We start from the raw sequence: 18,803 nt of genomic DNA, 5'->3' as shown, positions 1-18,803 counted from the left end.
CCTTTGGTAATTCCAGGGAAGCTGCGCTAGTGCCTGACTAAAAATATAACTAACACATTCACGGGGAAATGGTCTTAGGCAAATTTTAAGCCCAAATATCTGTTTAGATTTGTTTGTATTTGATGATAATATTCACATTGAGTGAAACTGTGCTTACATTTTTTGTCTACTCTAAATGTAAACAGGCTTCGCTGAAGGCTGAAAGATTTGACATCGACCAACGCTGGGGACGGGCAACGGTTACGTCTCAATCCATACGATTTAGTTAGTTTGTTGCTTCAGGCTCAATCGTTAAATGCTATTGTGGACTATTAGATATTATGGTTAAAATGCGCTATTGATTTGGCTAAAACACAGTTGAAACCAAGTTTGTAGGAGACGTACACAGGGATGCTTTACGAGGCAAAGCGATGTGGAGTGAAGTTCTCTCCTCCCGCCGTAGTTTTAATTTATCAACACACGGAAACCCAAAAGATACGAAAGAGAATAATACCTTTACGGAACTTCTCAAAATATTCAGGTAAAACCAGATGTTAATTTTGCAACTTACACCTCACAACTGTTGCAATCCCAGTGTTATCTATCAAAATATATTATGTGATGTGTGCAGTAAACCAATGCATGCAAATATATTATTATTCCCCAAACTTCTTATTGTGTCGTCATTATTATTCTTCTGCCATAAATTCCGTACATGCAAAGAACATGTGGCTCGGGCGAAAATGGTTTGCTGTGACTTTTGCCAAACGGCACGCTCGTATATTGTGAAAAACAGCGGGGGGGATTTAATGGGAGCTTTCATCAAAGGAACGAGTGTCAGTGGTCATATTTCAAATGAATCTGTGATGTCTTCGGACCCGGCAGGAAGCCCGCTGCACACATTCAAAAGTTCTAGAAAGGAATTTTCTTGTTACATTTTATTACCAGTCAGGCACAGAGGGTTACCACTAGACTCAAAAATCCTAGGGACCCTGAAGGCTCCAGATTTGATAGTTTGTAATGACCCTGTTGTAATTCAATTGACTGTAGATCAGTGGGAACATGGACCAATAAGACAACGTGTTACGCGCAAGGATCATATCATTTAGGAGGTTTTATACCGTCCGGAGCCCTGCATAAAAAACAACATTTGAGACTTCCATCATTGAGGCAACCTGTTTATATCACCTTCAATAGGAAACTGCAGCACCAAGCTACAACAAAAACATACTAAATATTTACAAAGCTGGAGGACCGGGGGTTATCCCCATAGAAGGTTTATCCAATCCTTTAAACTGTTCCTTCCAGTGTTTGAACTCTTGATGTCTCCTCTTCTCAACCTCCAGACTACAGCCTGGCTGCTGAGAGGCTGAAGAACAACCCTCGGCACAGGGACTACCTGGAGGCTGTGTCTCAGAGCCAGCTCGAGAAGCTTCACATCATCCTGCGAGATCACATGCAGGGCCACAGCCTGGAGCACAGCCTCGCCTCGTTCCAGCTGGACCCCGACCAAGACCTGAACAAACTGGACGACGAGGAGCTGGCTCGCAAGAAGGGCCAAATGGACGAACTGTTTGAGAAAAACCGAAGGCGCAAAGATGATGCTGACTTCGTCTATGACCTGGAAGTGGAGTTCAACAAGTCCACCCGAGAAAAGTGCAGCTGGGATGACGAGTCTGATAATGAATTTTAACTGTTCCCATCCCCTATTTATACAGGTTATATATAGTATTGAATAGTAGTTTTTGTACTTTGTTGCAATCTGGAAGCTTATGTACCACTTATAAAAAGGTACATAATTCATAGATTAGATGAAAAAACCCTTCCAAGTTTGTGAATGCCCTTTGATCAATTCACACACATGTTCCGTCTCAAACTGCAAAGAAAGATGCTGCATAAATAATAGTGAATATTTATTTGGTATAAAATACTGAATTTTACAAAATACAAAGACTTTGGCTCTTTTATTTGTGGCTTACATCTATATGAGGGATATTCACAGTAGAATATTAAAGAAGATGCTAAAATCCTATTAAATAAAATTTGAGCGTTCACCTATATGTAATACAACAATTATATCTTTGGAAAAAACACAGCTTCCATAAAATAGTTTCATCATACACAAAATATATATATGTATATATATTTTAGGCATATGTATAGATTTCCATATATGGTTTGAAGCGATGTACTATGGCCGAGTGTTAGATGAGAAACCAAGCCTGCAGTATCAAACCTCTTCAGGGGAAATTTCACTCAAAGTGCTTAAATACCTCATTCAGCTGACAAGACACTGACCGACTGACCATTAGTACCACAATACATTCAAAAATGTCGCAGGTCTTTTAGAAAATAAGTAAAGAATTAATTTACATTGCTTTGCTTGTTTGGTTTAAGCTAATTAAAAACACAATTTCTTACATCAGTATTAATTGCAGTCATTGATGCGGTGCTGATGTATTCCCTAAGGAGGTAGTAACAGAAAACATAATTCCTTTTACCACCATTATTTCTGTGGATTTAGGCGTTTAAAACTATATTCTCAGCAGGCTGTTAACGTATTTAAAAATAGGTATTTATAAAATGGACATTTCAAGTATACTAAAGCCACAATCCAGGATTTCTGAGTATGTTGGTTATGACAATATATATGTATATAGTATATGACTTAATGAGAATGAGTTTGATTGGCAATGATTTGTGCATTTTAACTACACTATCCCGAACAATTTACCAAAAGTACACAAAAAAGGCATACTGTAGGTTAATTAGTTATTTGAAAGCTAATGGAAAAAGGATCTCTTAAAATCCAGTCGAAAAAACAAAGTAAAGCCAGTACAGGCTGGATGATGTTGCCACAAATGGAGCTATACTCCAAATCCGGATTGGGCTTTTAAAAATAAGATGTATGACTCAACATTTCTATGGAGATTGATAGAAGGTAAAATATATATATTACACTATTAATCTACAAAAAAATACATACATCATTTCTGTTTTTCTGAAAATAAAAATCTCATTTTTTCTTCTTGTCTTGGGTGCATCTTGGACAAAACCTGAGGGATTTGAGAGGAGAGGAAATATGTGTTTACACAGAACAATCAGGTGTTATCCATATTAAAATAACAAGTGATTCAATGCAATATCTTTGTATGAACATCTCTCAGTTTATCTGCTTTTAACTACCTTAAAGTAGTCTTACCATTTTCCTTTGGGTTTTGTGGCGAGATCAACACATGCGAAGTGAAACCACTCAATTGGACACTGAAAAAAAAACATAAAATAATGATTGCAGGTTGTCATAATACCTAATGTTAGTTTAAATTCTAGCAAAAGATAAAAATGACGGAAACCTACATCTGGGTTATCGCATCCAATCATCTCCCCATATGACACCTGATGGCACAGGCAGTAAGTCGGCTCATTGGGATCGACTGGCATGTCCAAAACGTCTGACGGCTGCATGGGCAGGAGAGCATCGCTCAAGTCTGGGCTGAAAGACCAATAGAGCAAAGAGCATGATTTGAGTTCAACATAATTCCGAATCATTTGCAGGCTGAATGAACAGTGACTGTGTGAATGATACAGGCTTTTCAGATCGATAAAATGAGCATCGCAGATTCACATGTAGTAAACAGCCTGGCCTGACTGAGCCTCTAGCAACATGTTACCTGTTTTTCATCTTTTTCTTCTTGGGAGAATCGTCATCAGATATTTTCCTTCCCCTTCCCCTGGATCCACGTTTCTCTCTTAGTCCCTTGGAATCACCTTCTATGAAAAAAAAATATATATATACGTTAATATGTGTATACATTGGATTTGCAATGTCTTAGAATAAAAGCCTTTAGTTGTCCCACTAACTTTTCAGTGCTCTTCCTTCTGCACTTTCATAGCCGCTCACTTCCAGTTTCTCCTTTAGCTCGTTCTCGAACCGTGCCAGATCGGCATCCAGTCTGCAGATATGTTTGTCCACCTATGGAAAAAAGGTTTCAAGTGGATAAGAGCTTTACTGTGTATATAGTTTTGTTTTCAAATTGTAATACATTATAAAAAAGTAATCAACACATTGTTTGTATGTGTGTGTGTTATAATCAACATACTGACTTAATAAAACCTTATGTATACCAGTATATCTGTTTACCATTTCATATGTCTGCATTGCGAGCTGGACTTTGTCATCGCTAAATTCTTTGCACTTGCTGTAGGCGTTTTGGATCTTCTGCAGATGTTCCACTCTCTGTTCTGATGCCAAGTTCTTCACATTCACTATGTACTCTTGAGCCAGTTTGTCAATCTCTCCTTTCTTTTCTGCAGAACAACAAGATCATTATAGTGCTGGAGAAATTTGGATGGATGGTGCAGGTAGACAAAGCTTGTGCAGGGGCTTAAAATCCATGAACCATTTGAATGAACAACTTGACTAAATGCTCACCTTCTGTCCTATTGTCCAGGTCCCGCATCAAAGTAAAATTTCTCTGTAGCTCACATGGTAAGTTTTCAATACCTAGGGAAGAGATTGACAATAGGATGAAGGGAATGAGGACATACAATGCGCTTTATTCCCCCAATAAACTCATGTGGTGTCAAGGTTTCCTTTTACAATTCAACTATTACTTGTCCTAAACTGATTTTAAATGTTAAACTTGCAGTTATTTGTAATATATAATTTCAACTCAAAGGTGACCACATCAAATCAATCCTACTTGTTTTTAATAAATGAGACTGAGTCTATGCTGTTGATTAACAAACGGAAAAAAAATAGAGTAAGTCTTAAGAAGGGAGAATATTAAAAAAATTACTGCAAACTATAGATGAATCAACTCAGATACAAAATAAAAGTGTGGTACAAAAATAAACAGCATATTGTACTTTGTATTCATGTATCTGTTTTAAAACGTACGCTAGCTGTGAGTTGAACGCGCATTTACTGCTCTCAGAGTACTTTATTAAGTTCAAAAGGAAACGTAGGGTGGTAGGCAGTGATCAAACCGTTATAATGATATCACCCACTCTCCCTCGGCGTTACCGTTCGAGTTCGTATACGTTACAATGTGACGCACTTCACAGACCCCGCCCCGGCGCGTAAATGGTTACGTGAACACGGGGAAATGAAACGCGGTAACCAACAGGTTGCAAATACAAGGCGGTCCACTACCCTGATGCAAAACACCCATGTTGACTTAAATGGACACGGTTTCAAAAAGTTGAAGCTGACATGTTATACCGCACTGTTATCTCGCTGGTAGCTACACCAATGTGACAGAACAAGTAGTAAACATTATCCGCTCACGGGCTCACCACCCACTTTAACTGTGCAGCACTGGTCTTGATGGTTATGGCCCTAGCCCCGGAGTGAATTTATCACCACACATGAGTTTGTCAAACTTTATTCCACGATGCTAATCACTTAGCTAGCAAGCTAACGTCAGTGAGCAAAGAGCTACTTGCTAACGCAGTGCGCCTGTACCTGTCAGTGACCCACCCCGCGAAAAAGTCTCCGATACAGTCAAACTAAAGCAACTTCAAACAAGAGCAACATGTGGAGAACTCCGATAAAAACGCAGTGTGACCAAGGTTACTCACTGTCAAGATAATGTTCCAGATATATCGCCGTCGCCATTTCAAGTTAGCTACTTAGCTTTCGCGCTGCTCCGGTTAGCTCTCAGAGTGTTGGCTGTTGGGACATAGATATATGGTTGGGGAGCTGTCGGGCTTGTTTTCTAACCCTGGGTCGCCCGCCGGTCAGTGGGTTGGAGATACTCGATTGTGTCTGCAGGCCTCCCCTGTGGGCGGGGATAAAGATAAGGCTGTAAACAATCAGAATAAGTTTCCATCCAGCGCACAAACACACACAGATACACACGATACAACTCAGCTACTCGCATGTACTGCGGATAACATTTATCCCAACTTATATGCTTACTATAGCGCTTGATTTCCCTGATCTACCCCGCCTCAGTGAGATGAACAGCTGTTTGCACGAAGATCGTCCACCATGTGAGGGCAAAGAGATGTAAGGTGACATAAAAGGAGCGCTCCCTCTCCGCCTTAACTCGCACTTTCTGCTGCTCCAACACAGTCAGCTGACACCTCAGGTATATACAAACAACAACAAACAAGCGCCCCCTCCTCTGCCCGCAGAGACTGGGACAGAGTGACGATGCTCCGTGGGCGGGGATAACGGGAACTTTAGACGTGATAATAACCGCAGTGAACGGACCGAGTCCTCTCGGGTCATCGGCTTTTTTATTTCTCTCCGAGGGTAGCATCGTCGTTTCTCTTTCACATCTCACATCCGTGTTTGCAGCGTCTTCGACAAAGGTTTCAGCTTTTCTCCAAACACAATAACAAGCGAGTAAGTAAGCGACCCTCACTCTGTTCACCAACAGTTAGTTAGTGTTCAGCTAACGAGTTAGCACTGAACCAGTGGATCAACCTGCTACTGACGTGCTCATCACAACAACGCCAGCTAACTTCGGCTAATGCTAGCTTTGGTACCATAATATAAACACAAACTATTACTACGTTGTTGTGCTTATATTAGCAGGTGTACAAAACCAGTTCAAACCTTATTGGGTATCGAATCGTTCAAATTGATACCCAATAAGGTGACATATTCACACATGCTCTGCAGTTACTTGAAGCTAACACCAGTCACTAGGCTAGCAGTAGCAGAACATCATTAAGATTATGAAGGAAGTTGAATTCCTATTGACAGTGATCTACGTTAACCTCTACTGATGCTCTAATGAAGAACCACGGGGGTTTCCAACCTCGTGAATAGCTACTGTGTTGACTTGAAACAAGACTGTTGTTCACTTCTTGTCACAGAGATTATGTTTTGGTCTGATAATGTGTTTGTGGACAGAGGCCAGCATCGTGAACAGTCACGAGGTGTGTGTGACTCGGCCTCGCCCTGTCCCAAGACCGGAGATTGCTCCATTAAGATAACAAATACTGTATCTTATGTATTTATTTTGCATTGTTGTAGGTGTTGCTTCCAAGATGGCTATGGTGAAGAGTGGCTGGCTCCATCGGCAAAGTGAGTGTCCGTGCATACAGAGTCAAACGTCTGATCCACATGGTTGAGGAGCTGTGACATACTGTGTGGTTCAGGTTTCAGTATAGGTAGATTCAGTTTTAATGTGACCATATTTAAGGTACCATACTGCGCCGGTGGAAGAGAAACTGGTTTGACTTGTGGGCTGATGGACGACTCGTCTTCTACAATGATCAACAACGCCGTGACATGGAGGATGATATTCACATGAGGGTGGACTGCATCAACATTCGCAGCTCTGCAGCATGTCAAGGTACTTATCATGGGTTGCATGGCCTGTTAGTGGCTCCATATTTACAGTATCAACCACCAGCTGCTCATGCATTTAACTCTGCCGCCCTCTATGGTCTGTCCCCCTCAGAGCTGAACCCACCGGAGGGGAAGATGCGTGATGCTCTGCTCCAAATAGTGTGCAGAGATGGACGGGTCATCAGCCTCTGTGCAGACAGTGCAGATGATGCTCTGTAAGACAACACTTGCATGCTGAGTCTTAATATCAGTTTGCTGAATTATCTTGGCCACTGTATTTTGTGTCTCTGTTGTCTAAGTTGATGTTAAGTATTAGTTTGAGGTATTCTGTGTTTTAATTTTTAGCGCATGCATTAATGTAATTAAAATATGACATGGTTTCCACTTTTGCTGCAGGGCATGGACCATGGCACTTCAGGATGCCAGAATTAATGCAGTAAGTGTCTGCCATGGCTCAAATTACTCTGTTTATGCCTTTTGTTTTATCAGAATATGAAGATTTCTTTAATTTTTTTTTTAGAGAAATCAGCTCTGACACAAGCTGCTAGAAAATATCATTTTATTAACATTTCCATGTTTAAGGCTCAGAATGCAAGATTGGTGGACAAAGATATTTTTCCTAATTGTTGCTTACTTTTGTCAGACAACTCTCATATTCTTATTTGTCATAGTATCTTAATACAATTATAACCTCAATCGAACATCAGGGAACTTTTTTCAAATTATTTAGTTGGAATCCTATACAGTTTAGATTTAATGTCATGTGGCTCAGTTTTGTTAGTGCACATTCTCAACCCTCAGGGAAGACTGATTTTGTTGTTTTATATTTTAAGGTGGTCACTTCTCCTCAGATCGGATATGCACAGGAAGTAATGGCATCTGCTCCACCCCCCTACTCAGAATATGCACCCCCACCTCAGGTAATAAGCGTAAGCATGACAGATGTCAACTATTTATGCATGTTTTTAAACAGTAGTTTGGTTCAACTCTGTTTTGGGATGGTGAACCCGATTTTCCCCCAATATTTATTTTATTTAATATTGTTTAATATCGTTATTATTCAAGAATTGTTTTTTAACATCAAGTCACTGTTTATAGATAAAATGTAACTATGCATTGTGTTTTTTAATATAAACTAAAGGAACACTCAGTAGAGTCCCCTCTAATTAAATCAAGCCGCACCAAATTACACACACTCTTAGATATCAGTTGTATCTGAATTTGCCAATAATAATTTGAAATATTTTCGAAAAAACTGAAACTGTCAAAAAAAGACACCCTCACAATGTTGATGAAAGTAAAGCAAGTCCTTGCTCTTCCAACCTGATAAGGATCTATACCAAAATGTAATGGGTTCTTCCCTGACCCATATTGCATCATTCCTTCCTAAGTTTTGTGGTAATCCATTAAATTGTTTTGTGTAATCTTGCTTATAAACAAGCAAACATAAAAACCAACCAACAAACTAAGAGACAGAGGTGAAAACATAACCTCCTTGGCAGAGTTGAATATTTGATTACATTTCCAGCTCGGCTATGGAACTAAAGTACAATTATAAATAGTAAAATGCTTTTTTATTTGCCTCTTTAAAGGGATTTTAACCAAAAATGAACTGCATTTATGTTAATGTACTTAGCATAATATGATTGTTTTATATTCATATTTTTACACTGGAAATGACAATAAATTGCTGTATATACTTTGTTAGAAAGTAAAAAAAAGACTACATAAAAACATGCAACGCTGGGGTGTACTGCCATCTACTGGTAAAGTAAATAAGAAATATTAGGGAACTTACCTGTAAATTAAAATACACTGAACTGCATTTGTTGGTACTTCCACCCGATAGAGAATGAATAGAGAAGTTTTAAAAGCTTTCTTTCTTTGTCTTTTTCACCAGCCTTATGCTCCTGGCCCGTATGGAGACTACGCTGCACCTCCTCCACATGCAACCCAGATTGTATACTCTGCTGATGGGCAGCCCTATGCTGTTGCTTATCCTTATCAGTACCAAGGTAAATATTTGTCAGCACATGTGTAAATGTAAACCATTACACTGAATGAAAGGTAGCACATGTGGCTGCTGTTGGATGAACTGATGACATCAAACCTGGACCTTCTGATTAGAAAAGAGCAAAGAGTTCATTTAAGCTACTTTAAATCTCATCGCCGCAAACATGAATGGGACATCCCTTTGCTCTTTTCCTTCTAGGTGGGTATGCTGCTCCTGGAGGGAACCACGTCATTATTCGGGAACGCCAGCGTGATGACGGAGGAGATGTAGCTTTGGGCATGCTCGCTGGAGCGGCCACCGGTTTGGCACTCGGCTCTCTCTTCTCCGTTTTTTAGTATCTTGACTAACTTATAACTAGTAGCACATTGTACCCCCCCCCCCGTCTGCACAGCCTTAGGCTTCTTCTACGTGCCCTTACATGAGTTGGAGTGAAATATGTCTGTTTGGCTACTTCCATCGATGAAGCATGATTGTGATGGGCAGGCAAACTACTCCCTATATGTCCTATACACAAATTAAATACTGTTAGCACTTTCTCTTACGCCCTGTGTGGCAGTGTCCCTCTCCCTCTGTGTTGTCTCAATATGAATGTTTTTAACCAAAAATACAAGTTATTCACTTTAAGAGTTATTTGAATGGCAGGAAAGATGCTTCTCTTCCTATGTACACTTTAGGTCCTCTCAGCTGACGTCTCAGTCAGCTATGTTTCTGTATCATGGAGCACATTTGTCCTTTATATTCGCAGAAATATAACTGCATAACCATGAATTTTTACATGCAGGTTTTGTTTTTCTGTGTTTACAGTACCCTATTTGATTTAGTTTTACTCATGTTTGGAGTTTGCAGTGTTTCCTCAGCTCCAGAGGTTATTTGTGGCGGCAGAGATGAGAGTTGTGTTTGGAGGAATGCACGCGCACACACAAAGCAATAATCACTTTCACTGTAGCACATTGGTCGAGATGGACGTATGATGTTGTCTTCACCACAAATAAGTTTGTATGAGGAAACACTGGCTTTTACATTATGTGCTTTAAAGTGAAAAGGGACGTCACTCCTGTTGACTCATATGTATATTTGCTTGTGTTATTTATGGTCCTTAATTTTTCATTGGCAGCTGTCGAGTCCAACTTTTCATTTCTTGTGAAGTGGTATTTTCTTTTCATTTCAATTTACCCAAAATACGTATCAGGTTGATCAGTCCCTTGAGATATAGCCACATTTCAATAAGTTATACATTTTTACATTAAATGACTTGAATATTTTTCATTTCCATTATTCATCCTAATGATGAGTTTATTTATTCGATTAAAAACAGTAACTTTGCCAAATGTGTAACACTTTGATCTGCTTTTCAAGACGCTGCATATCTTCATGGTATCTTCTAATGGCACTAACTGACGAGATGTACGAGACAAATGATTTCAGTTTTACAAATGATCAGATTGTATTAGCAGTGTAACACTGGTGTCATTTTTCTACAGGTCATAAATTTATGTAAAATAAATTGTATTTATCTTATCAAATGTACTAATTAAATAACTGACCCTGCATTTAAAATAAAATGACACCTGTTTTGTGTTTATTTAAATGTGAGAACAAAAGTGCAAATGAGCATGTTACGCTTTATTCATGTAACCAATAAGTGACCTCAATAAACACCAGAAGAAACTCTTAAATAAAGACACATTAGATGGTCACATTGAAAACAGGGTGAGCAAATAGACGGGATATAGAAATAATTCAGAACACAGCAAGTGTAAAAAATATGTGCATAGACACTTTCAGAAAACTTCAGAAAACAGCCTTTATTATTTTTTACAGAGTACGTACATTTTTCATAGATGCTGCTTTTGCGTGATGTGTATAATTACACCCCCTAAAGGTTCAGTGTGTAGAATCTAGTGACATCTATTGGTGATGTTGCATGTTGCAGCTGAATACCCCTCACCTCACCCCCTCCTTCCAAACATCACAGTGTTGTAACCTTCAGTTGTCATAAAAACTCAAAAGGTGTTTGGTTTCTCCAGTCTGGGCTACTGTTAAATACATGGCAGCCTCCATAGAGAGGACCCGTTCCAGATGTAAATTAGAGTGTGCGTTGTAGGGTAAATAAAACCACATGTTGTACAATTTAGATGAAACGCAATATTTATATTCAATTTCTGCCAAAAGATCCCTTTCACCTCAATCTTACACACTGAACCTTTAAACTTGCATGTCTGAGATAGAATAACCAGTGAAGGGTAACCCACATATTTTAAAGAGAGCAAACTTTCTGAATGTTATAGGAGAAGTTCCTTTTCACAAAAAAACAACCCTGAAACTATTTCTGTAGAGCACAATCCTCCTTAGACAATGGTGAGAGGTATGTAGTGTTGGAAATGTGCATTTTCCCAGAGTCTCTGTTGCACAGCCATCGACTCCATATATATATTTAAAGACAGAAAGTTTTCTGTAAAAAATAAAGAGATTATCTCTTAAATTTTTGAAATTCAAAAATAAAATCAACAAGTAATAGAAACACAAAACCTTAGATGCGAAGATGTAAACAATTGATATGTGAGTAATAAAATGTGCTGAAACTTGATTTATTGATTATATTTCATTATTGAATCATCTTATTTGTCACAAACAACAACAAACATTTGCTGTTGAAGCATTATTTTTGTCATATCTTACAGAAACATATACTTTTTTTTTCATAATGTAGCTCCAGGAAACCTACTATAGACCAGACAGATGAATGAATGAATCAAAACCTTAACTGACAGAGATAATCGTGAACTGCCTCTCGAGCAGAGCGTGGATAGTGCTACCCTTCTTGACCAAAATCTTCCGTAAACTTCTTCAGCTTATCCAGGTCCTGCTCGTTCACTGTCGGCTTGATGGTAGTGAGTGACCTCAGCATGTCCGCCTGTACGGAGAGGACGGCAGAGGTTGGAATATGTTTGTAAAGAATTCTCATGCACAGACATTTTTTGTAAAAATTTGAATACTTCTTTGGTTAAAATTACACGCACACACTTTGCTACCTGAATCTTTTTTTTCTTACCATGCACACAACTGCCTCCGAAAGCTTTTCTCCAGGGACGTCCATCCACGTCATCTCTATGGCGTTGGGATCTCCCGGCGAGCACGGAGTCAGTAGATCTTGCTCCACAACATCCGGGCTGTTCCATGATGAGCCCTGGACCTTAGTGAGTGTAGACAGATAGAAAAGAAGTTGAGGGTGAGCAGGACAAAATAATTGTTTTAATTGATATCTTTTTTGCATACCTTGTATATAATTTACATCATTCCGTAAGTGTGCTTGTTCGGGTCTGAATACATCTTTAACGATTAACCTTTAACGTTTTTTTTCCCTTTTAAATCTTATGTCTCATCTTAATGACAATTTGGATTATTTATTGAATTGTGTTTTTACTCCTTATCTGTAACATTTTTATTCTAATATTTGTGCTCTGATGTCTAATGATGTGAGGCCTTCAACTTGCTTTTATTTGTTTCCTATTGTTTGGCTTCAATTCTTAATTTTTAAAGCACTTTGAGGTTAGATTCTTTATTTGTCCCCGTATAGAAACAAGTTTGCAGCCATAATCACAGGGCATTTTGTCAGAAGAGGGGGCAATAACGTCGTTCAGATGGGAGCAGTTTCAATAAGGAGGTGAGAAGCATCCTCTCAATGATTCTTGTCCTCGTCCTTCATGACTCTTTCTTAGTATATAGTTTCCATACCCGGTCATGTTAATCCCAATAGCTTACTGACTTCTGTTCCTGTTTTCCCATCAATCTGGGCTTCATTAGCATTAAAAAACCAAGAGATGATACAGAACATTTAAACACTTTCAATAAAAGCACAGTAGAATTAGTGAAGCCCTTTGGAATGCACATTAAAAGATATTCAAAAGAAAAACGGGACAGTTTCTTTACTGTGCCTTAGTGCTTAAACATTCAGAGCAGACACCCCATTTCAGCTTCGGGTCGAGCACAACACTGAGGTTAACTTGACTGTATTTTAAATAAATGTAACTTTTTCTTATTATTAGAATGTTGGAAAGAATCCTTTCCATGTCCACCTGATAAATCTAAGTTATTTATCACTTTGTTTCCACCTAGTTGCTGACTGTGTCTGTCTGCTGATTGGTGCTTAGCAGGTAATAATGAAAACAGCTTCAGGAGTAGTGAGACTGAACCTTAAAAAAAATAGCTTTAAAACTGACCAAAAAAAAAAACCTTCACATACAGGTATGCATGGATTCCATTGGTAATAAATACAAGTATATACATCATCCATCTAGCTCTGACTATCATTTACATTCTTTCTTAATTTGACCTAACGACCTCCAGAGGAATGCCGTGTAGCTGATGTAACAGTGTAGCAATAGGTTAATAGATCATTAATCTTTAATCATCAGTGGCCACTCTCATTCTTTTGTGATTGTAAAATTACTGATGAGACGTTATTTTGGAACAACATGTTCCAGCGTGATTCCCCTAAGATTTGAAACAGGACAGTTATGAAAACAATCAGAGACAAACTGTTGCTGTGTCTTTACCTTTTTGAAGTGAGTGGCGGACTGGACCTTCCTGACAGGTTGCATGAGGGCGTCCCTGACGATAACACTGATGTCAGCCCCAGAGTACCCTTCCGTCTTCTGGCCCAGACTGTTGAAGTCTGCTTCTGTCAGGTTGCTGGGGGTGGATCCCAGATGCAGTTTAAACATGAAGGAGCGAGCATGCTCTTCAGGCAGAGGGATGTAGATTCGCTTTTCAAATCTGAGACAGACGGGAGATTCAGATGTTATCAAGTGTTTAATTTCTTAAATCCTGATTGCTCTTCCTTAAAACCTGAATTGAATCAAACTAACCTTCTCCTAATAGCAGAGTCCAATGTCCACGGTATATTTGTGGCTCCCAGAACCAGGACTCCCTCGTTATTGTTTCCAACACCTGGGTACAGAACAACATTTGATGCATTTCTAATCTAAATACAGTTTTTTGATTCTGAAATCAGATTTTCAGTTCTCTCGCTCACCCTGCATCTGAACGAGGAACTCTGTCTTGATTCTGCGCGCGGCCTCGCTCTCGTTCTCGCTCCTGGAGCCGCAGAGGGAGTCGATCTCATCAATGAAAATAATGGATGGTTTGTGCTCTCGAGCCAAATAGAACAGGTTCTTTACCAACCTGAAGAGACAAGCGGGGCAGAAGCAACAGATGCTCAACTTCTCATATCCCATTATGTTATCATCATGTAAAGAACGCAGTGCTTACTTTTCACTTTCCCCCAACCACTTGGACACGAGGTCGGAGGAGGAGATGGAGAAGAAGGTGGAGTTGTTGGCCTCTGTGGCCACCGCCTTGGCCAGGTAGGATTTTCCTGTTCCTGGAGGGCCAAAGAGAAGGATGCCCCGCCAAGGAGTTCGCTTTCCTACAAAAAAAGTTCCTGTGTCAGTGAATACGACTCACATCAACACAGTCAAATACAAGGATTAAAGATGGAGGTTTAGACACCTGTGAACAGATGAGGGAATTTGATGGGCAGTATGACGGCTTCCTTCAAGGCTTCTTTGGCTCCTTCCAGTCCAGCTACATCATCCCACTTAATGTTTGGCTTTTCCATGACGATGGCACCTATGAGAGGAGTTTGAGAAACATAGTTTAGGAACAGTGGAAAATGATTTATTTCACACACTCAAAGATATAAGATCCCAGAATATTTCAAGATATTTCTTCATGTAATTCAGATTTTTTTTCACATAATTCTCAGAGAAATCAATGGATATGATGAAAAACACCCCATCTCATAATGTTACACAAAGTTATCTGCCAAGCATCTTTTCGAAATCCAACCAACTAACAAATAAAGAAGAAAACATAACACCAATCATTCACCTGAGAGTTGATTTTGAAACTTCTTTTTCTCTTGGTTGTCCCCGTCATCACTTTCACTCCTGAGATTAAATGAAAAGAGCCAAAGTCATGATTTATTGACCTTTTTTAAACACTAAACCAAACTTTTTTAGAAGTCCCACAACTCCTACAACTTTTCTACAGAGGAACTTATGTGTTTATTGTGTTGTAGGTTCACAGAAAAGACTGTTAAGTATTTTGAAACTTATTATAGGGAAAATTGAGCCAGTGTTAAATTTCAACAATAACAACAATAAATATCTTCAAAGATAAATATAAACAACATGCGTAAAACTATGGTTTTTTTATTTATCTCATTGAGTTGTTCCAGTCAAAGATCTTTATAAATAAACAGCGTATTTAGTGCTGTGGGGGAATGTTTCTATGCATCGGACTCAACTTTGTTTGATCTTGTGCACAGGAAGTTTGAAACAGAGAAAATCTGCACACCTAAAGCTCCCATTAAAGGATTTATTTGCCAGTGACATTTGTTGACGTTGATCAGCCATCAAAAGATTTTGTTTTACTGGATGTACAGAGGAAGAAGATGACCGTGAGCAGGTAAACATGGATGTAAACAATGCAGGTTTCAAAATAAAATTAAAAAATCTTTGCAAATGTGTAATGGCGTCTACCACTGAACATAAACACAACTTTGTTTACCAGAAAGCTCCACAGGACACCGCTTATAAACCTGACTAAAAACTGCCCCAGGAATTCATGCCAATTCTTCTGATTGTTAATGACAAATTAAATTGTAAAATGTGGAAATAAAAGGAATGTAATTCTTTTCTGTGCACACTGCAGGGAACATTATTGGGTATACAAGTATTGAGGAGTCTCACCCTTTGTCATCAGAGTGGTTCTCTTTGACTGGTTTAGCCGGAGGATTATTCTCCAGCTTCTTCAGGTGGTTCTTCAGCTGCTCGGCTCGGTCCAGGTAATCTTTACACTTTTCCCTGATGCTCTCCTTCGCTCGTTCACTCTGAGCCTCATCTGCAGCGACAACATATTACAGGGCCTGTTTTAATACGAGGTGTGACTGTGTGGGCATCAAGTGTACCTGCTGTTGATGTTCATGTAGGTGCAGCGAAATGTCTGTCTGACTCTTAATATCAAGTGGAAGGTGTCAGGATCAATAAATTCACTCTTAGCCAGTCCCTTCACTGGAGTCTAACCCTGACAGCTGTGCCACTGACTGATGCATGACGACAAAAGCTCAACAGAGGGACAGAGTCTTCTCCAGGAAGCTGTGCGACTGTGTGGATGTTGTAGAGCAACATGATCTAAACACACACACAGTCCATAGAGCCACGGGTCTGCTGCAACTCTTATTTCTTTTAATTTGATGCTGAAGGATTTCCCTTTTTGCTACAGCCTCTTGTTAAATTAATATAATAGTAATTTCTTACACGCATTCTTATTTTGAATTTATTCTCTACATAATTCATTTTATTTTATTTTGAAATACTTAATTTTTGTATTGTCATTAACAATTTTACACATTGACTTGTATATTTTATGAGAAGCACACAATGGCCTTGTTATTGAAATGTGCTATGCAAATACATTTGACTGGCATAAATGTTTTTTGCTAGGCAACAGCATTTGCGTGGTAAATGGTTTCAAGAGGAAATCATGAACGCTACTTATTCTGAAAAGAAATTTGTAAGGGAGGCGACGATGCGCAGGAGAGGTGAGCTGCAGGAATGTGACATCTTCCCTTTACACAACAGAATACTGAGTCACCACAGACCAGTCCAACGTGTGTATCTTACAAGTTATTAAGTAGACAACTGGGAGCAATTGCTCAGTATTGACATCACCCTGGCGAGATTAGAGGGAACAGATTACTCAACATATCCTGCTGCCTTCAAGTGGCTGCAGGGATTTGATGAAGAGAAGGAGAAGATTTATAAATCAGCTGTAAAGACACTGTATGAATGACTCATTTTATACAATAAATAGATAATTGCAGCCTGATTTAAAAATAACGTCTTTAAACACTTTAAAACACAATTTTCAATTATGATTTCACTCCCTCCGTTTGGCAGTGGAGTAACTCATGAATTGGTTTATTTATACTTAAAGTATTATTCCATCATTGTGGCATATTTGACTGCTGCTGATAAGATTACCAATGTGGCAGCCAATTAACATCGTGTCTGCAACAGACTGTCTGTACCTCATTCATCTCATTTCATATGTGTACCATCAATCTGCACTCGAATAAAATAAATGTCATGGTCAGGAAATGAAAGATAAGCTTAAATCAGGTTCCTCACACTTGACAACATGGAGGAAGTACTGGATTGCATTCTGGTAACATCTGAGGGCTTCCTCGTAGTTCTTGGCTTTGTCCTCCTGCGCAGCTTTGTTGGCCAGATCGATAGCTTTCTGTCAACAACACGAGAGAGAAGAAGTCACCGAAAAGTCTCTCATAAGGCACTCTGTCAAGGTAAGTGAGTAGTCAATGTGTGATTGATGGTTAATGGATGATTTACACATGCAGTAATGTTAGAAATGATGCTGCAAGTTAGTGATAATCCTTCTCTCTGTCTGGCTATAGAAGTACTTAATGTTGGTCAGTCTTTGAATAATGGTAATAATGCGAATAAAGCCATAAGTTACAACTTTAAATGAATTTAGAAAAAGCTCCCTTACAAGAGAGTACAACTAAAATGGCTGAATGACAAAGAAAGAACTCATGAACATCAAACTTTGTATAACTTCGGCCCATGAGTAAATGTACTCACCACTTTAAAATGGTTATCAAACTGAGAGGGGATTTGTGTCAATCTGGCAACCCACATACCATTAGTAAGTGTACTAAATGAATACATAACATGAGTTAAACCATTGGTTATTTGTTTAAAACCAGTAGTAAGGACTTCCGTTCATCTTCAAGGTAAAGACGTTTGTATCTACGTAGGTTGAGTCGTAGTTTAAAGTCAGAAACCGGAGAGTTTGACTCAGTCTGACGCAGTAAACTCTGCCACTCACCTGTAAGTTGCCTCCTGCCATTAGCTCCGCTGAGTGTGTTCGGTCCTTTAAGTCTAAACTGCAAACAAACCGTCCCTCGTTTCTTCCTGTTTGTCGATGTTTATTCCTTCATTTTGGGACAAGTTCAGACGGAAAACATCGAGCGAGGTTTTGTTTCTCTTCCGCATTAGAAAAAAATGGTCCACTGGCACTTCCGCAGTGGTCACGTGACGTGACAGTGTTATTGTCTGGTTGAACATCGGCTGTGGTTTTATTTTTACACACATTTAATTGTGTTTGATACAACAACCAGAGTCATTTGAATTTACTACATAGATTATAGATATTTATAATGAATTTCTAATTAATAATAGAAATTAATCCAACGAACCTTCAGGTGTTTCAGGTGTCAGGGAAATACTGACCTCTAGTGACTATTAGTCATCATAACACATCAGCATGTTTATAAATATATCTTTGTTTAACTATTGTAATTGTATTGTTTCTATACCTGTAATATCAAACTTTTTTAGTACTGTAATGTTATGGTCTCAATAATATGCTATATCTAATTGTTTTATTATTGTTATTTGGTTGTTTCTATAATAT

The 18,803-nt window shown here is 38.9% G+C and overlaps 4 protein-coding genes across 5 annotated transcripts; 2 read left to right on the top strand and 2 right to left on the bottom strand.

The window, feature by feature from the left end:
• The first annotated feature begins 183 nt into the window (after window positions 1-183).
• Window positions 184-2,975, top strand: cep19 (centrosomal protein 19). Its single transcript, XM_053430164.1, has 2 exons — window positions 184-520; window positions 1,326-2,975. Exons 1-2 carry the CDS (start codon window positions 391-393, stop codon window positions 1,670-1,672), a joined length of 477 nt encoding a protein of 158 aa, XP_053286139.1. The 5' UTR covers window positions 184-390; the 3' UTR covers window positions 1,673-2,975.
• Window positions 1,880-6,046, bottom strand: ing5a (inhibitor of growth family, member 5a). The gene is made up of 9 exons (XM_053430159.1): window positions 5,903-6,046; window positions 5,563-5,762; window positions 4,412-4,483; window positions 4,121-4,287; window positions 3,841-3,952; window positions 3,651-3,750; window positions 3,337-3,472; window positions 3,182-3,243; window positions 1,880-3,035 (listed from the first exon to the last, which is right to left on the bottom strand). The coding sequence occupies exons 2-9, from the start codon at window positions 5,597-5,599 to the stop codon at window positions 2,996-2,998; spliced, it is 726 nt and encodes a 241-aa protein (XP_053286134.1). The 5' UTR covers window positions 5,600-5,762; window positions 5,903-6,046; the 3' UTR covers window positions 1,880-2,995.
• Window positions 5,988-10,864, top strand: plekhb2 (pleckstrin homology domain containing, family B (evectins) member 2). 2 transcript variants are annotated; one of them, XM_053430161.1, is made up of 8 exons: window positions 5,988-6,074; window positions 6,971-7,021; window positions 7,140-7,292; window positions 7,401-7,503; window positions 7,685-7,724; window positions 8,122-8,208; window positions 9,189-9,303; window positions 9,501-10,864. In XM_053430161.1, the coding sequence occupies exons 2-8, from the start codon at window positions 6,985-6,987 to the stop codon at window positions 9,635-9,637; spliced, it is 672 nt and encodes a 223-aa protein (XP_053286136.1). In that variant the 5' UTR covers window positions 5,988-6,074; window positions 6,971-6,984; the 3' UTR covers window positions 9,638-10,864. The 2 variants fall into 2 exon arrangements, with proteins under 2 accessions (XP_053286136.1, XP_053286135.1); XM_053430160.1 differs by lacking the exon at window positions 5,988-6,074 and adding an exon at window positions 6,081-6,334.
• A 223-nt stretch (window positions 10,865-11,087) lies between these two features.
• Window positions 11,088-18,413, bottom strand: LOC128447800 (vacuolar protein sorting-associated protein 4B). Its single transcript, XM_053430149.1, has 11 exons — window positions 18,216-18,413; window positions 17,498-17,609; window positions 16,058-16,208; window positions 15,195-15,253; window positions 14,814-14,933; window positions 14,574-14,730; window positions 14,338-14,486; window positions 14,171-14,252; window positions 13,859-14,078; window positions 12,355-12,495; window positions 11,088-12,216 (listed from the first exon to the last, which is right to left on the bottom strand). The coding sequence occupies exons 1-11, from the start codon at window positions 18,234-18,236 to the stop codon at window positions 12,115-12,117; spliced, it is 1,314 nt and encodes a 437-aa protein (XP_053286124.1). The 5' UTR covers window positions 18,237-18,413; the 3' UTR covers window positions 11,088-12,114.
• Between the last annotated feature and the right edge of the window lie 390 nt (window positions 18,414-18,803).

Source organism: Pleuronectes platessa, chromosome 9 (genome assembly GCF_947347685.1).
Source record: "Pleuronectes platessa chromosome 9, fPlePla1.1, whole genome shotgun sequence".
Lineage (NCBI taxonomy): Eukaryota > Metazoa > Chordata > Actinopteri > Pleuronectiformes > Pleuronectidae > Pleuronectes > Pleuronectes platessa.
Note: the sequence above shows the minus strand (reverse complement) of the source record. Positions and strands in the feature narration are given on the sequence as shown.

What these genes read in the sequence shown, in the direction of transcription:
- cep19 (XM_053430164.1), top strand. Translation starts at nt 391, where the DNA reads ATGCTTTACGAGGCAAAGCGATGTGGAGTGAAGTTCTCTCCTCCCGCC. An exon ending in GAACTTCTCAAAATATTCAG is followed by an intron (nt 521 to 1,325) that starts GTAAAACCAGAT and finishes CTCAACCTCCAG; the next exon opens with ACTACAGCCTGGCTGCTGAG.
- ing5a (XM_053430159.1), bottom strand. Translation starts at nt 5,599, where the DNA reads ATGGCGACGGCGATATATCTGGAACATTATCTTGACA. An exon ending in CCTGGACAATAGGACAGAAG is followed by an intron (nt 4,288 to 4,411) that starts GTGAGCATTTAG and finishes GTTGTTCTGCAG; the next exon opens with AAAAGAAAGGAGAGATTGAC. An exon ending in ACAAAACCCAAAGGAAAATG is followed by an intron (nt 3,036 to 3,181) that starts GTAAGACTACTT and finishes CAAATCCCTCAG; the next exon opens with GTTTTGTCCAAGATGCACCC.
- plekhb2 (XM_053430161.1), top strand. Translation starts at nt 6,985, where the DNA reads ATGGCTATGGTGAAGAGTGGCTGGCTCCATCGGCAAA. An exon ending in TGGCTGGCTCCATCGGCAAA is followed by an intron (nt 7,022 to 7,139) that starts GTGAGTGTCCGT and finishes ACCATATTTAAG; the next exon opens with GTACCATACTGCGCCGGTGG. An exon ending in AATATGCACCCCCACCTCAG is followed by an intron (nt 8,209 to 9,188) that starts GTAATAAGCGTA and finishes CTTTTTCACCAG; the next exon opens with CCTTATGCTCCTGGCCCGTA.
- LOC128447800 (XM_053430149.1), bottom strand. Translation starts at nt 18,236, where the DNA reads ATGGCAGGAGGCAACTTACAG. An exon ending in TGGCAGGAGGCAACTTACAG is followed by an intron (nt 17,610 to 18,215) that starts GTGAGTGGCAGA and finishes TGTTGTTGACAG; the next exon opens with AAAGCTATCGATCTGGCCAA. An exon ending in CGGAGGCAGTTGTGTGCATG is followed by an intron (nt 12,217 to 12,354) that starts GTAAGAAAAAAA and finishes CTCTCCGTACAG; the next exon opens with GCGGACATGCTGAGGTCACT.